Below are 15,509 nucleotides of genomic sequence, written 5' to 3' on the forward strand. Positions count from 1 at the left end.
CCAATCAAACACCAAGCTAAAATTATGGTAAACTCAATTGAGATAGAAAGAGCGTATGAAACCAAGTTTCTCGGATTAGTAATAGACTCAAAACTATGTTGGAAGCCACATATCGATAACGTAAAAAGAAAAATAGCCAAAACCGTAGGGATCCTCTACAAAACCAAGGAAGTGCTAAATAAGAGATCTTTGTACACATTATACACTTCATTACTATTACCATATATGACCTACTGTGTGGAAATATGGGGAAATGCCTGCAAAACAAACACACTCCCTATTCTCAACCTACAAAAAAAAGCAATTCGAATTATTAATAGATCAAAATATACGGAACCCACAAATCCACTATTTATCAAAGTAAATACGATGAAATTTTATGACCTGGTTGACTTTAAAATCGCCCAATTAATGTACAAAGCACACAATAACCTGCTCTGCCAAAACATTTAGAAGTTTTTCGAAATTCGAGAAAGCAGCTATGATTTAAGAGGTACCAACTTATTCAAAAAACTCAAAACAAGAACAAACATCAAGCAAAGAAGTGTATCTATCAAAGGTGTTAATCTGTGGAATAATCTCGAAACGGACCTGAAAATGAGTAAATCGCTTGCTGAGTTCAAAAACAAATTCAAAAAAATAGTACAAACAACCTACATCAATCAGAGTTAAAATGATAAATTCAAAACATTAAATATAATGATAAATCAGAACTAAGTTGATAAATAGAGAAAGGTATATAAATATCCATTATGAATACAAGAGAAAATTGACACAAGAGTGTCAGGGTGTGGAAGTATATAATCCCGATACAAACCAAAAGTTGTAAAAATATCACGGTTAAGGGTAAAGTATGAGCCTTAATGGAGACTTCTTTCTTCTTACTTTTTTCTTTTCTGATTGATATAAAAATGATTTATTAGATATAAACACATAACGGGGTAGGACTAGATAAGTTTTTTACTTCTTCCTACTCCCTTTTATGTTCAATATGAACAGAAGAGTAATGAGTCTGAATCGATAGTGAATGCGGGGTCGGTGCGCTCCAAGCAACGCCGGTGTGTCTTCGTCCCTGCGGACTTTCCGTCGGTCATCGGCGAAAAGGGTGTCTGTCGGTTCTGGACTGAGAAGGTCCATCGGTAACGATGATTCCGGATGGACAAAAAGCCCACTTCGTCAGTGCTTAGTCCATCAAGTTTTTTTTAGTTTTTTTCGCGTCGTTCATCATTCGACAGCAAACTGAGCGTGCGTCAGTGACGGATCGAAGGATCTTAAGTGAGCACAGATGGAATATCCAGCTGCGGTTTTTACAAGTCAGGTGTGATTCTGGTGTCACGTCAGCTGCGATCGTCTTTACAGTTGAGGTGCGATTGTTTTCACACGTCAGGCCGCAATAAGCTTCACATTCAGTTGCGATTGTGTTGAGATGTCAGGTGCAGTCGGCTTGGGGCGCTTCGATGGATGGAGAGACGGAGAGTCTTCATCGTAACGTTTTCCCTTCTTCGCACAACGAAATGTGAGGGTGGTATTGTGAGTGCTACGCTAAGTGCCCTCCGGTGCTGCTAACAGGATGGCAAGCGGCAAACCTCAAGCTGTGGACACTTTTAACGGTATTGATTCTGCTCCTGGACTGATGCACCGTCTGACTTAAGCGGCGGCGGCCAGTGATGATAAATGCGATGCTGACTTGATAAATCCACTTGCTGAGAGCTTTCCATTCAGCTCTCTCCATTGTGAAAACGGCAACATTTGCCAATAAACAACAGCTCGGCTCCATTTCCTTGTCGCGCATCCGACCGTTGCCTAACGGGACTCGAGGAATGCAGGTAGAAAGGAAACGCGTCGGCCGTGCTTTTCAGAGGAGCCTTCCCCAAGGCGCTTTGGATCAATGACCTGCTTTCAGAGATCCCTTTCTTGCCCGATTTTACACACTTCACCTCTCACTCTCCCTCCTTCGAGCCACTTTGGTGGAGCGCTTTCATTTCAATGCGCTCTTTCAATCCACATCGTCCAACCTCCATTTTTTTTGTTTGGTTTTTTTCTCCTGACCGACATACATCCGCGTTTTTGCTCTCTACTTCTGTTGGTGTTTTATGAAAGATGCTTTGTATTTGGACACATTTGAGTGTGAGATGGGATCTGTTCTAAATCCCAGCCTGGCGCTTCCCTTGCCCGTATTTGATCTGATGAGATGGGGCCAGAGTGCCTGATGTCGGCTGCTCGGTGTAATGGAGCCCAAACCTCAGCACTCCTGTTCCTGGGATCGAAGTGTAATGTGATCACAATGAGCGCGGCTTGGCGGCACAGTGTAAAGAGTGTTCTGCGCATTCACCTTGCTGTTCTGAGGTTGTGGGTTTGAATCCGTGTTTCCCGTGTACAACAGGGCGACAACTGTTTGGGATTTTTCTTCTGAGTTAGCTTTTTTTTTTTTCTTCATTTTGACTGGGGGTTTTTTTCCATTCGTTTTTTTTGAGTGGATCCGTTAGTTTTTGTTTATTTTTATCTGATCAAAAATGCTTCATTCTAGTATTGTTTTTGAATAGTTTTAGTCATATCTGTCTAGCTAGCCAGACTGGGATGGAGCTAGTTAGCTAGCTAGCTCCATCCCAGTCTGGCTAGCTAGACCCTGAGAAACAGTTGCATATGTTACAAGATAATGGAGTTCGTGATACAGACGCCGTCAACCTTTTTCTATGCTGGCCCGGCAAATTACACCCGCGAGCTGGAACCTCGGAGCCCATCTGAAAATAGCGTATGCGTGAAGCCGTTGCACAACATCCGTTGAGACAGTTGGGTCGAAATGTGTCCCCTTTCCATTCACTTGACTTTCATGACAAATTTTGCAATGGAGATCAATTATTCTATTTATAATTCATTCCAAGCTGTCACCATCGCTGTCAATGTTCTTGTTTTATGAAGATGAGGCATTCAAATTTTGTCACCCCAACAGATCGACGTTCTGGTGTTTTTGTTTGTTTGTTTTGTTTTTCTTTCGTGGCTTTGTGCGCCTTCACCGCTGCGACGGATGAAAGCTCCCGCGAGCGCCGACAGCGGCGCGCAGAGGCACTAAAGTAAACTCTCGCCACTCATCAATCTATTCATCGGAAGAAAATGAAGAGCAGCTTGTATCTACGGTCTACTTTAAGCACCCGCGGGGAGGTCAAGGCGACCCTGTAATGCCCTTTTCAGCGGCGGTGTGAGACTCAAGTGCGCCGGGAACACATTTGTAAATGAAGGTGTTGTGTAATTATAAAGTGAAGGGAGCAAGGCCTTCCAAGTGGGATGCTGTGCTCTTGCTGTGGGGATATGAAATTACAGTTTTAACGTCTGGAAAATTACCCTTTCTCATCAGCAGGAAAGAACTCGGTTTAAGTATAAGGGCAATACGTTTCATCCATTTTATTTCATTGATTTATTTTGGGGTGACGAGAAGAACTCTTCCCGGTCTGACAGTTTCGGCTGTCGCTTCGGCCTTCGTCGGCGCTGTCAATACTTCCTGGTGACGTGTCTTAAAAACAGCTGACTGGGTTGGGAAACCTTCAAAATGAAGACTCTGGAAACCGAATCTAAGGACAAGTAGACAAGATGAAGGCCATCGCGCTAGCAGGAAAGAACACCGAGACAATGGACCAATGGCCAATCAATGGCAGGGCACGTACACAGGTCATCTGAGAAGTGTTTTTCACATTTTGTTTTGGTGCAGTTTTTTTCCAAAATGTTTGGGGGGGGGTTGTGGTCACATCAGAAGCCCATTTCTGCCACTGGATTTGTCTTCTTTTTTTTCTTATGTCAGAAGCCTGTTTCCACCTAACATTCCCCCCGCCCCTTTCAAGCCCTTTTGGATATGATGCTTCAAGCGTGGTACGCACGTCTTCCGGTTTGCGATTCTTGTGAAGAAGCTCCACCTGTTTAGATGAGCCCTGCACAGTCAATTTCGGATCTCTACAGAAAAGTGCCATCGGAAGGTCTGGCCTCTCGCTGGGCGACTCAGTGGACATCCACAGCGATTGCCCCCCCCCCCCTCCTCCAAAAGAAATGGATGAAAGGATGTCACATGGGCGTGCGTCTTTTACTGGGTTTGGTTTCCTGTGCCGTGCTACGATTAGCCAGACTGTGTTTTGGGGTCGTGGCCTGGTCAAAGGTCAATGTTGGACAGTGGTAGAGGTCAATGTTGGACAGTGGTAGCGCTTAACTCGAGTAGATCAGAGGCCACTCTTCTCACAGAAGAGCATTTTGTGTTTTGGTGCCCTTTGACTAAGCTGCTGCGCTTTAAAAAAAATCCCACTAAGGTGAAGGATTATGGATGTGTATCAATGTATGACGATCAAGGGGATTAGTGGTCTAATCCCCCTTTCATGCCTTGTGGCAACTTTGTGGTCTTCTTTTGGGGCGGGATGTGGCCCGAAGCGTTCACCGCGACGCCCCGCCAGATTACCCGCCTGCTTTCCGTATCTGCCGCTCTCTGACGCGCCGCCATCACTGGGCTCATTGGTTCATGAAGACCAATGTTGATTCATCAGCTGAGCCTGTGCAATGAAATCATTCTGTTCAGTGGCAACCTGCCAATTTCTTCGGTCTCACGTTGGATTTATGCCTCGCGCGGCACCGCTATTTCTGCCTCAAAGCGGACACGTTTGACTTTTGAATGCTTGTGTCACGTTGCGTGGTGGTGGACCCCAAAAAGCAGGCAGGAGGGAGGAGCCGGGTGTACTTGAAAAAAGTGTATTGATAAAACACAGGAAACTAAATCCTAAACAAACAATATCCAAAGTATCAAAAAAAAAAACATGACTGAAGATAAAACAATGACCAAAACCTGACTGAAACAAACATAACAGTCGCATACAAGCGGCCACAAACAAACATGACAGTAGCCAAGAGCAAACAATGACCTGACACTGAGTGTTCGGGCGGGAGTCCTTTTATACAACTAATAATTACATAACGACCGACGGGTGTGCAGCTGCAGGGGAAAAGCCCCACAGTGCCACCTGTTGGTCACAAACCGAAACATGACAGTTTGTATGCAAAAATCTTTTGGAAAGTGAAACGGTGAGTGTAATTGACATAATAAGCATTGTCCAGAACAGTGGTTCTTAACCTTGTTATTGGGACCAAACCCTACTAGTTCATATGCACATTCACCGAACCCTTCGTTAGTGAAAAACAAAAATATGACTTTTTACAAATTCAAGACATAAAAAAAAAACGCATTTATTAAAAACAGAAAAAAGTCTGTACAATTTCAAGACATAAGTATAAAGTTAGTTTCTTTTTTAATTGTACGATGTACTATCACGTCAGTCGCACGTTAACTACTGAGCGAACTAAAATTTCCCGCAGCACTGATTGGACCAATTCGACCAATTCAAATGTTTACTGCAACATCGTACGAACTGTGCATATCACAAGATAGCAAGCAGACAACGTCAAAGAGAGCTCTTGAAACTGAAAAATATCGGGATCTTGGAATAGATATGGACAATTCCACATATTTTGTCCATTTTTAAAATGATAAAAAATTGCGCCCCCCCCCCCCCCCCTCCGTCATTGAAGTTGCCCGTCCATGCTTGAAGTATAAGAAATGCTGCGCCTACTCGTTGGCTCTCAATTGCAGTTGAAGGCGCGTCAAGCGTTTGCCACCACAAAAAAAAAACCCTCCGTTGTCTCGGGCACTCGCTTGTTTTCCACAGCCTGGGCTCTGCTTCCACTTGGAGACGCAAGCAACCGACAGAGCCATGATCACCAAACACAATCATGTAAATTATGTCACATGGGGTCAATTTGACCCGGCAACGAAACAGAAGGTTGAAGTCAGACCAACGCATCCTGATGTGAGGTTGAATATATGTGTTCCTTATACATTATTCAATTGTTGATGCGCTGAGCATACCACTGCGAACGTGAAGACCGCACCCTGCACCAGCTGCTCCATTAAAAAAAAAAAAATCCTCATCTTCTTCTTGCACGCTCACGCTTGGACTGTTGAGCAGGCAACCCCCCCCCCCCCCTCCTTCCTCTCGCGTGACATGTTGCAGCGTTGTTAAATATCAAGAGCATCCCTCATCTTAATGGCCTCATGTGAGCAGCATCAACAATTGCAACCTTCCTTCTTTCTCGCTCCCTCATTTGGACTTTCATCTCCCTTCCAACCACACACGCCGCCATTGTGAGGCGCCCGTGCCAAACATCAGGTTGCCTCCAGATGGTCAGATTATGGAAGCCGAGCGTGCGGTTGAGCCTGAGCGTTCGTATTTATCAGGTTGAAATGAACACATTCAGCCTTTCTATTTTTAAAGTGATTTCTTTGTTCATTTTTTTCCAGGGGTTTTTTTTTCCATATCTCAAGTCATCTTTCCCCATCCATATCGATAAAAATTCCATCAATCTTTTGCAGTCCCCATGACATGGCAAAACCCCCCCCCCCCAAAAACGTGTCGTCTTAATCATCAAAATGGGGCTCATAATATTACACTCTAATAATAGTAGCAAGAATTTAGCTCATCTTTTGTCATGTATTATGGTGCAATGCAATTCAAGACCATTCATATATCGAAAATAGCACATACAGTACATAGAAAGTAAAATAAACTTGATTTGCAGACGTTGGGAAGTTAGGGTTCGACCGTGCGTCTCCATCTCTTCACAACCCGCCCCCCCTGGACTTTGTCCATCTCACTAATCGACCCAAATCAAAACAGTCACAGATCTCAATACTCTGCAATTGAGGCTGAGTGAGTCATGATTGACTCCGAGCTGAATTTTAAAACTCAGCGAAAGGCTGCGACCAATGCTGCATATAAACGACCCCCCGAAGAACATCTCAAAGACCGTCTGTCCTAACGAGACACCCAAAATCTGAATTGAATTTCCACATTTGAAAAAGTGGTCCAGAATGCCGCAACTCCAGTTCTTACTTACTTACTTGTTGGCGGGTATTTTCGTAGGCGGGCGCAAAAAGAAATGGCCGTATGCGCGGTTGTGGGAGTGCACACCCACCGACAATCGAAGTGGCTCCCTTCTCATCCTTTGAATTCGCGCTCTCGATCACACCGAGGGACAATTTGGAGTCCGGAATCAAACTGCACCTTGAGGCCGACGGGCTCACCACTTGCTCACCATGCCGCCCTCCATAAATGTCAAGAATAAATATGTTATATTCATCATTATTATGAGTATTCTATTAATTTATTCCTGACTGAAATTACTGTTGAATCCCCCCCCCCCCCCCCAAATACAAAGAGATGGGCGGATGTTTTGCTGGGCGGACCCAACAAAACATCGAATCTTTTTGCCACGTACGATGATGCCACGACATTGCAGGCGGGGAGCGATGGACTGCTCGAGTCGTAAAACACGACCGAGCTCATTGGCAGGCTGAACCGCTGCAGCTTGGCGAGCTTGTTGGCTGCCGTTACCTGCAGCGGGCCGGGCTGTCTCGGCGAAACGGATTGTTGCAGGAGAGCTGCACATTTCACATCGTTTCATCATCAAAGTGATGCACGGCGCGGCCCAATCGCCAGCCGACATTCCACTCGGGTCAATCTTAAAAAGATTCAGGACCTACATGGAGCACCACCCCCCCCCCCCCCCAAACTAAAAGCATTGCCAGATGTCTTCATAACATTTCTACGGGTGTAGAATGTTCCACAGCAGGTTCCAGTGGTGATCACGAAGGTTGTTGTCATCCACTCCAAGGTTGTGAATGTGAGCATTGAGAAGGTTCGAGAGGTTCTGTGGAGCTCAATGTCCCGCGTGAGGTTCGAGTGGTGAACGTTTAGGAGGTTCTTGTCGTCCGCTGGCCGGTTCTGTGTAGTCTCCGGGTAGAAGTTCTATTTTGTGTTCTCGTGGTGATCCGGGAGGTTGTGAACTCCGATACCAATTGTACTTTTCGGACATAAAATGTCGATTCATACAGAGTAAAAACAGGTCGTTTTGAAGAAGGACATTTTTTTTTCCTTTGTGAAGCGTATGATGACTTGCTGATGTGTCAAACCAACACCGTGTCGAGTCAACTTCTGGCAGGGAGTCCTGACTCGATTTTTGTCTTCACCAGTCTGAGATACTTGGTGTCGATATTTGCCCATCCCTACATTATATTTTCAAAAGCTTACGCGGGTAACACTCTTAGCTAATCTGTGCTAACACTGCAAATCTGCTTCTTTTTTTTTTGGCTCTGACATGATGGCACTCATGCCAAAGTGGTTGCGAGCTTGCTAATGTGAATTAGGACCGCTGTTTGCTAACGGTGGGTGGAACGTGCAGCACAAGTCTCGCTCGCAGTTACACCTTTTCAGAAATAGAAAGATTAGATTGAATGTTTGACTTCAAGTTTGGATGAGCAACCGCGACCTTTTTTGCGTCACGGACCAGTTGAGACGAGCCGCATGCTGTTTGCGGACCCGCAACCATTTTTTTCCCCATTGCTTTTAAAGCACTGGTACTGACAACAAAGAAAATGCTAATGAGTCGTTCAAAATTTTATGATTTTTCATTCCTTTCAAGGAGCGTTATTCAACTCAAATGTATTTCTGGAGCACCCGAAAACAACCAGCACTGTATACAAAGCGCCGTACACGGAGCAAAAATCATTCATTCCGCAACAAAAAAAATGTAATTATTAATTTTAATTCATCGCCTCCGAGCTTCCGCTTGGTTCTTGGTACCTCTAATATTGTCTGGTCCGCAGACCTGAGGCACCGGGCGGCTGCGGAGGAGCTCGGGGAGATGTCAAGTGGGGACCAGGCCATTTCAAGATAGGAAAACAAATAAGAGGATCTTCCAAAGAACTGTCTAGGGATGCTAGAGTGGTGTGGGAGTGATGTGCTCCCTCTTACGAGTACCAGTCGAGAAGCGCGCGGCGGCATTCTGGACCGACTGGAGAAGCTTCATGGAGGATGGCCTGACTCCAAAGTAAAATGCTGTCCCGTACAACAAATGTAGAATAAAATAAAATGGTACCGCCAGCTTCTCTCGTCCAAATAGCTTCATTTTCAGAAGTCACGACTGCCGATTAGCTTGCACATTTAGCTAGCTGGACGTTTGGTCAAGTTGTTACTCTTTCTTTCCGTTTACTGCTGTTTCTTTCATTTATGGGCGAATTCTGTCGATTTCAAGTTGCAAACCAACTTGCCGTGGCCCAGTGGTTGGGGACCACCGAGTGATAGAAGACATGAAAAAGTCACTCGTCATGAGTCCGTGCAGCTAACTGGAAAAAAAATAAAATAAATCCCTTTGAGGCCAACGCATCTTCACATGACCGCAGTGACGACGGCTCGGCCATTATGGACTTGGGCTCGGCAGCGAAAATGTTTACTGGCTCCTTGGAGGTTTCCATCAAACGGCGACTCATCTGCAAGCATCAATAATTCAAGGGCGCTTAATTCACCTTGAAATGGGTCCCCGTGGAGCTTGAAGAAGCAACTCCAGCGCATCTGCCCTCGGCACTTCATTTGTATTCCGGCCTCATTAAAAGATCAGGCGTAGCACGGCTGCATGTAGGATTTGTCGTATTAGAGCTGCGTCGTCCCTCATTACACTGTCACACACACGCGGGATCTTCATCATGACATATTTTTGGTCCAATGACGACTGGCTTCACCGCACGTTGTCATTTGCGCAATTGGATGGAGTGTCTAGACATCATCGTGCCAAATCATTTGTTTGTGTTGAAAGGTCAAATGACTTTTTCCCCTTACAGGCCACCGTATTTGAGCATTGCGCTTCCCAAAAAGGCCCCTTGCTTTGGGTCTGAATTTCGTACTTTGTCGTTCAAGACTTTAGCGTCAGGAAAAAAAAAAAGTGAGTGAGTTTTGAGGAGTCTGTTTTGGAATCCCCACGGACACATCCTGTGCATTTGCAAAAAAAAAAAAAGATTTTCAGACATGTTACATTTCCCAAATTAATTTGTCGGAAGAATAACGATTCATGAGCTCAATGTTTGGCCAACAAATATCAATTACAGCAATTCCTATCACTGATGTCCATCCGTCCGTTTTCTGTCCCTTTTTACATCTTTCAAGATTGGTGCTGCTGCGATCTTGATTGATACGTCCAAATATCCAAATTTGCCGTGACATCACCGTAGCTGGTGACCAGTCCTGGGTCCACTCAAACTGACCTAAACGATGGTGACCTTGCATGAATGGATGTGAATCAAATTCCCATCTTTTTTGTTCCACGAATGCCAAGGATGTAAGGACTGAACGAAAACGTTCTCAAGACAACAAACAACTGCTAAATATGAATTATCAATGGAGCAATTGATCTCCTAATATGGTGTTCACATAATTGGATTGCTAAGCCACCGTAGCCGCTGTGGTGTTCTCATAAGCCTTCATGCTCTGACGGGATTTTTTTCCGAGCAGATGACGGTGTTTCAACAGTCCCCCCCCCCCCCCCCCCCCACATAGCATCAAGATCAGAAAAAACAAAATGAAAAACCACGTACGCGCAAGTCGATGCAGCTGCAGCGGAGAATGCAAATCATGCGCTCATTAGATCTGTGGCGCAATTTCTCCAATGTTTTGTGGGTGCGGTTTGACACGTCGGGCTGCCGGCCGCCGTTGTTTTTTTTTCATCCGCCGCATGCGTTTTCATCATTTGTGTTTTTCTTTCCTATGTTTTTTTTTTTTGCAGTGGAATACCTGGGAAGAAATGCGGGACCATCATCTTGTCTGCGGAGGAGTTGGGCAACTGCAGAGTAAGTTTTTGCCTGAGAACATCAGAAGCAGATATACGATGCATCGGGCCGCATGGTTGATGACTTTTCGCGCCCCCCAAATGAAGAGATTGACAAATATTGACAGATCAGAGGTGATTATCAAATTCTTCATTCAACAATGCTCAAGATTTCCCCGCCTTTTCGGACACGTTACGAACTGAACCAGTTCCATCATGAATTTGTGTTTCTGCACCGTCCGTTTGAAATAATGTCTTGTGAACGGAAATAAATGAATTAATTAAAAAATGGAGGAGGCGAGGGAGGAGGTTGCCAAGCATGATTTTGAATCTAATTCATCTATGGATGGATCATGACAACTCGATCCTGACAATCATTATGATTCCACCTAATGCCTCAATCAGGCGCCTGGACTTCCGAAACCGACGTCTTGTGTTACACGGTCACCGTTTGCGTGAGTCCGCTTTCTATCACGGTAACAGCCTCAGGCAACGAGCAATCGCAAAACCTCCGAGGCATATCGGGACCTCCACCGTAAAACAAGTTGATTGGGTTTTGTTCAAAAGAGGGTTGGAGGCAGTCTTCTTGAGCATGAAGCTGGCGTCGTAGGAGTCAGCTGAAGCCCCTCCTCCTTCCCACCGTTTGCTAAAACCACACGACCAGAAAGCTTAACAAGCTTCACTCGGCTCCAAGTCATAAAACTGCAATCAATGCTCCAAGTTTACGGCAACATCTCTTCTTATGTCAAATATTAGAACGATCGGCGCCAATGTTTTGAAATTTATGAGCAAAAACGCCACGAATGAAAAAGCACAACATTGATTTGGTCTTTTCGACCAAAGACTCTCAGACTCATTTTTCTGTGATCCTCATCCCTGGGAAGGAGCTGGAAAGTAGCACAACGCTCTCTCCTCCTCTTTCGGGGGGCAGTTGAAAACGTATGGAGGGGGTGCTTGGAGTCGAGCCGCTTCTCATCTACGTCGAGGGGAGCCAAATGAAGTGGCTCAGGCATCTGATTAGGATGCCTCCCGAACGCCTCCCGGTGAGGTGTTTCGGGCATGTCCCGCTGGCAGGAGGCCCCGGGGATGAGCCAGGACAGGCTGGAGAGACCCCCGTCTACCGGCTGGCCCGGGAACACCTCGGGATCCCCTGGACGAGCTGGAAGTGGCTGGGGGGAGGGAAGTGAGGGCTTCCCTGCTAAATCTGTTGCCCCCGCAATAAGTGGGAGAAAATGGATGGATGGATGTCGTAAGGTGATCATTTTTCAGTTAGTTGAGGATCATGAATGTGATGTCTCCAGCAATCAGCCATTGAACACAAAGTGGACAAAACTATTGTTGCCTCTAGAATTCAGTTCTCTTTTTTGTGTTATTTTTATATTCATAAATGGTTTATTTGTATGGCGGCACGGTGGTCGACTGGTTAGCATGTCGGCTGGCCTCGCAGTGCAGTGGTGCGGGGTTGGATTCCGGCTCTGGCCTTCCTGTGTGGCCTTTGCATGTTTTCCCCGGGCCTGCGTGGGTTTTCTGCAGGTAATCTAGGTTTCCTCCCACATTCCAAAAACATGCATGGCAGGTCGATTGGGCACTCCAAAATGATCCCTAGGTGGGAGTGCGGATGGTTGTTCGTCTGTGTGTGCCCTGCGATGGGCTGAAAAGTGGAGTGCAGGTCGCAAATGGCCCATGGGCCATAATTTGCACACCACTGATCAACCAAAAGGTTGTTGGGTTGGCTGAAATGCTTGAGGCTTTGTGGACTTTGTCCTCAAATATTGATAAAGGCAACTCAAAAAATAAAAAATAAAACTTTCCAGTGCTGGAACCCCCCTATGGACTTGTTGTCTCTGGATGCCGGCGTGTACGCGTTAATATTGTATAGTCTGCTGCGATCTCTATTGGCTCACAAAGGATGGTAAACAATCCTATTAAGTTCCTCCTGTGAAGCCGGGGGACAACTTAACGCTCACCACTTGTTTCCCTCTCGGCTATAAAGTTGGCGGTGCAGCCGTATGCATGCATTTCCTCCATGAATGTTTAATGAAATAAAAGCAAGCAAGCATCAAATGATTTGATACTTGCTAACTTGATGTTCCACGCGAAGCGAGAGAAGCAGCCGGTGTTGTAAAACAATCAGATTTTGAGTTGGACTGTTTTTGTGCTTCCTGGTGTCTTCGATATTAATTGATCATTTTATTGTTTGCTTTTGTATGAATTATTTTTGCCCCACGTGCAGCACTTTTGTCTACAGCGGTGGTTTGTTTCAAGTGCTCTAGAAATACACTTGAGTTGTATTCTACTGCCCCCCGGTGACCAAGCCGTGCACAACAAAGGAGCCACACAATGAATTGAATGGAAGCATTGAAGCATGATGCACCAAATCTGATTCTTTACATTGCATGTATGTGATTATTAGGTTTTGAGTCATTCATTCTTTTCCTTATTTAGAAACGCATCACGAAATTGAAATTAAATCATCTGTGAGCCAATGATTAGTTTTTAATTGTAGCCTACGATCAGTCTGAATGGATATCACAGTGTTTTGGGGAGAACACTTTCTGGTGTATTTATTGGTTGAGTAATGAATATTGGCAATCGAAGACATTTTGGGGATGTCATCTGGCGTTACACAGTGTCGTTCTGATGCCGTTGTGAGGCGCACGCGAGGGACAAGGGGGTGCGCCAACTCTGCCAGGTCGTGGAAGGGTGCGCGCGTGGCTTTCGGGAGCATTTAGCAAAGGCTGTGTCGGATGATTCAAGCCTGCGCCAAAGTGATTTCATCAGTGATGAAATCACTGGTAAATTCTTTTTTACCCCCCCCCCCCCCCACGGGTGAGCTAATTCATCCACTTAGACACATTTTCCAGAATGTCTACCTGAGGCAGGGACTCGATGGGTAATCGACTCGGCTCTGTGCTAATATTTCCGATTTCCCTGCTCGCTTACGAACGCACGCTGCATCTAACATCCGCCCCAACACTCTGGCGGCTTTCTAGCGGATGCAAATGAGGAAAAAAAAAAAAAGCACAGCGGTGAAGACACAAAGAGATCTTTTATTCCCACTGGCTCATGCGCGTGCTGCGCGCTACATGGGCGTCGGCATTTATTTCACGTTAAAACCTTTATTTCAAAGCATATTGACTGTGTGTGCAGCTGGGGAGACACTGTTGTAGGCGTGTGTGCACTGAAAAAAAAAATGCAGCTCAACCTACATAGAAAATGGAATGTATCAAATGATCAAGTAGTCACAATATATAGAGAGAGAAAATGTTCATATAAATACCCTCTTCTGAGTAGGTGCTACTTACTTGATCAAAAAAAATCGACCTTATTACTTATTTTCCGGACTATAAGTCACTCCTGAGTCGCACCAGCCATAAAATGCGTAATAGAGAAGAAAAAAGTTGATTGAACTCACACCGGAGTATAAGTCGTCTTATTGGGGGGGGGGGGATTTATTGGATAAAATCCCAAACCAAGAACGGACACGTCATCTTGAAAGGCAAATAAAAATAAAGGACAAAAATAGAGCTGAATAAGTGTACGATATGCTAACGCTACATAACGCAGAAACAACAAACCGAGCGCGTGTCGACGCAGGCCGAGAGCACGTTCTTGCCGTTTCATGTGCGTTATGCGGTGAAACAGCAGGCCGTGTGGAAAAAGAATAACAAGTCGACTCGGCCAGGATACCGTAAGGAGACGTTCCCGTTTCTTTATTGCGGTTGGCAACAGCTAACCAGGTTTAGGGGAACACATGTACCAATGCTCTCCAAGGTGTCCGGCCCGCAGTGACTTCCTCAATCCCCTTCACCTGACCTTATTGCCAATCAGGTCCGAGCTGCAATTGGCCATTCCCAGGTGGTTGCAATGACCTTTCCTGAAAAAATTAGTGTCTACGAGACACATTAAGCATCACAAACTAACATTACACAGAAACAGTTTTGGATGGTGAGAAATGTCCACCTTTCTCCCCATCCAAAATCCACCAAAAAAAAATAAACGAGGCCGAAAACCATACAAATGCCATCATGCCGATCTGTGGCCCCTCCCACTTGGTGTTTGAGTGAGTACAACAAATGTCCTTTTTCTGGTCTGGCTGTACTTCTCACGACTCCCTGAAATGATTTCAAGAGTGCTTGTTAACTCATTCAGTACCAGCCAATTCTGGACCAAGTCTGAAAAGACGTTTAAAAACGTCTTTGGGAGTGAATGAGTTAAGAAGTCAATTCCCGACTTGTCGTGTTTTGAAGAAAGGAAAACGAAGATTGAATTCGATTTGGTTTTCACTCTGCAAAATCACGTTTTCATCCTTGAGAATGCAACTTCACACTTTGTCAGCATGGCCGATGCTGTAGATGACTTTTTTTTCAGCGAGCGTGCGGGTGGCTGCGCACAAGAGTTCTTGGAATGCGACTCAAGTCGATTGCCGGGAAGCTTTCACATTGGACTGAATGAAGCTAAATTGCGCAAACGCATTGCAAAGGCGCACATCTCTAATTGCCCCCACGGGGATAAATAAAGTTTTCTGAATCTGAATCATGACCACAACCACCAGAGGCCATTTCAAAGTCACGTTTGTGGTCTGTTCGTTTCTGTGGATGTCAAGGGGGATCGAATCGTAGCCAAATTTTGAAAAAGTCGCTGACATGGTACGTCACCTTGAAATATTACCCGACAAACGGTGCGCATTTGGAGACTGAACAGGACAGTTTGAGAATGTGAGATGAGTTTTATTTTTAAGTAGCCACAGTGGAGAGTGTAAATTTGTCAGTCGGGCTCCATAACTGGCGGCACGGTGCTCGAGTGGCTAGCGCATGGGCCTCGCAGTG

The 15,509-nt window shown here is 45.3% G+C and overlaps 1 protein-coding gene across 2 annotated transcripts in view; it reads left to right on the top strand.

The window, feature by feature from the left end:
- cpne5a (copine Va) overlaps positions 1-15,509 on the top strand; it is a 68,588-nt gene that overhangs the window by 21,270 nt on the left and 31,809 nt on the right. For both annotated transcript variants that reach the window (XM_086113269.1, XM_086113278.1), the window contains one exon: positions 10,639-10,702. In XM_086113269.1, coding sequence (XP_085969395.1) covers positions 10,639-10,702 — 64 coding nt within the window. The remainder of the gene's footprint in view (positions 1-10,638; positions 10,703-15,509) is intronic.

This window comes from Hippocampus guttulatus, chromosome 1, assembly GCF_054856545.1.
Source record: "Hippocampus guttulatus isolate MCC_2025c chromosome 1, RoL_Hgut_1.0, whole genome shotgun sequence".
In the NCBI taxonomy this organism is placed as follows: Eukaryota; Metazoa; Chordata; class Actinopteri; order Syngnathiformes; family Syngnathidae; genus Hippocampus; species Hippocampus guttulatus.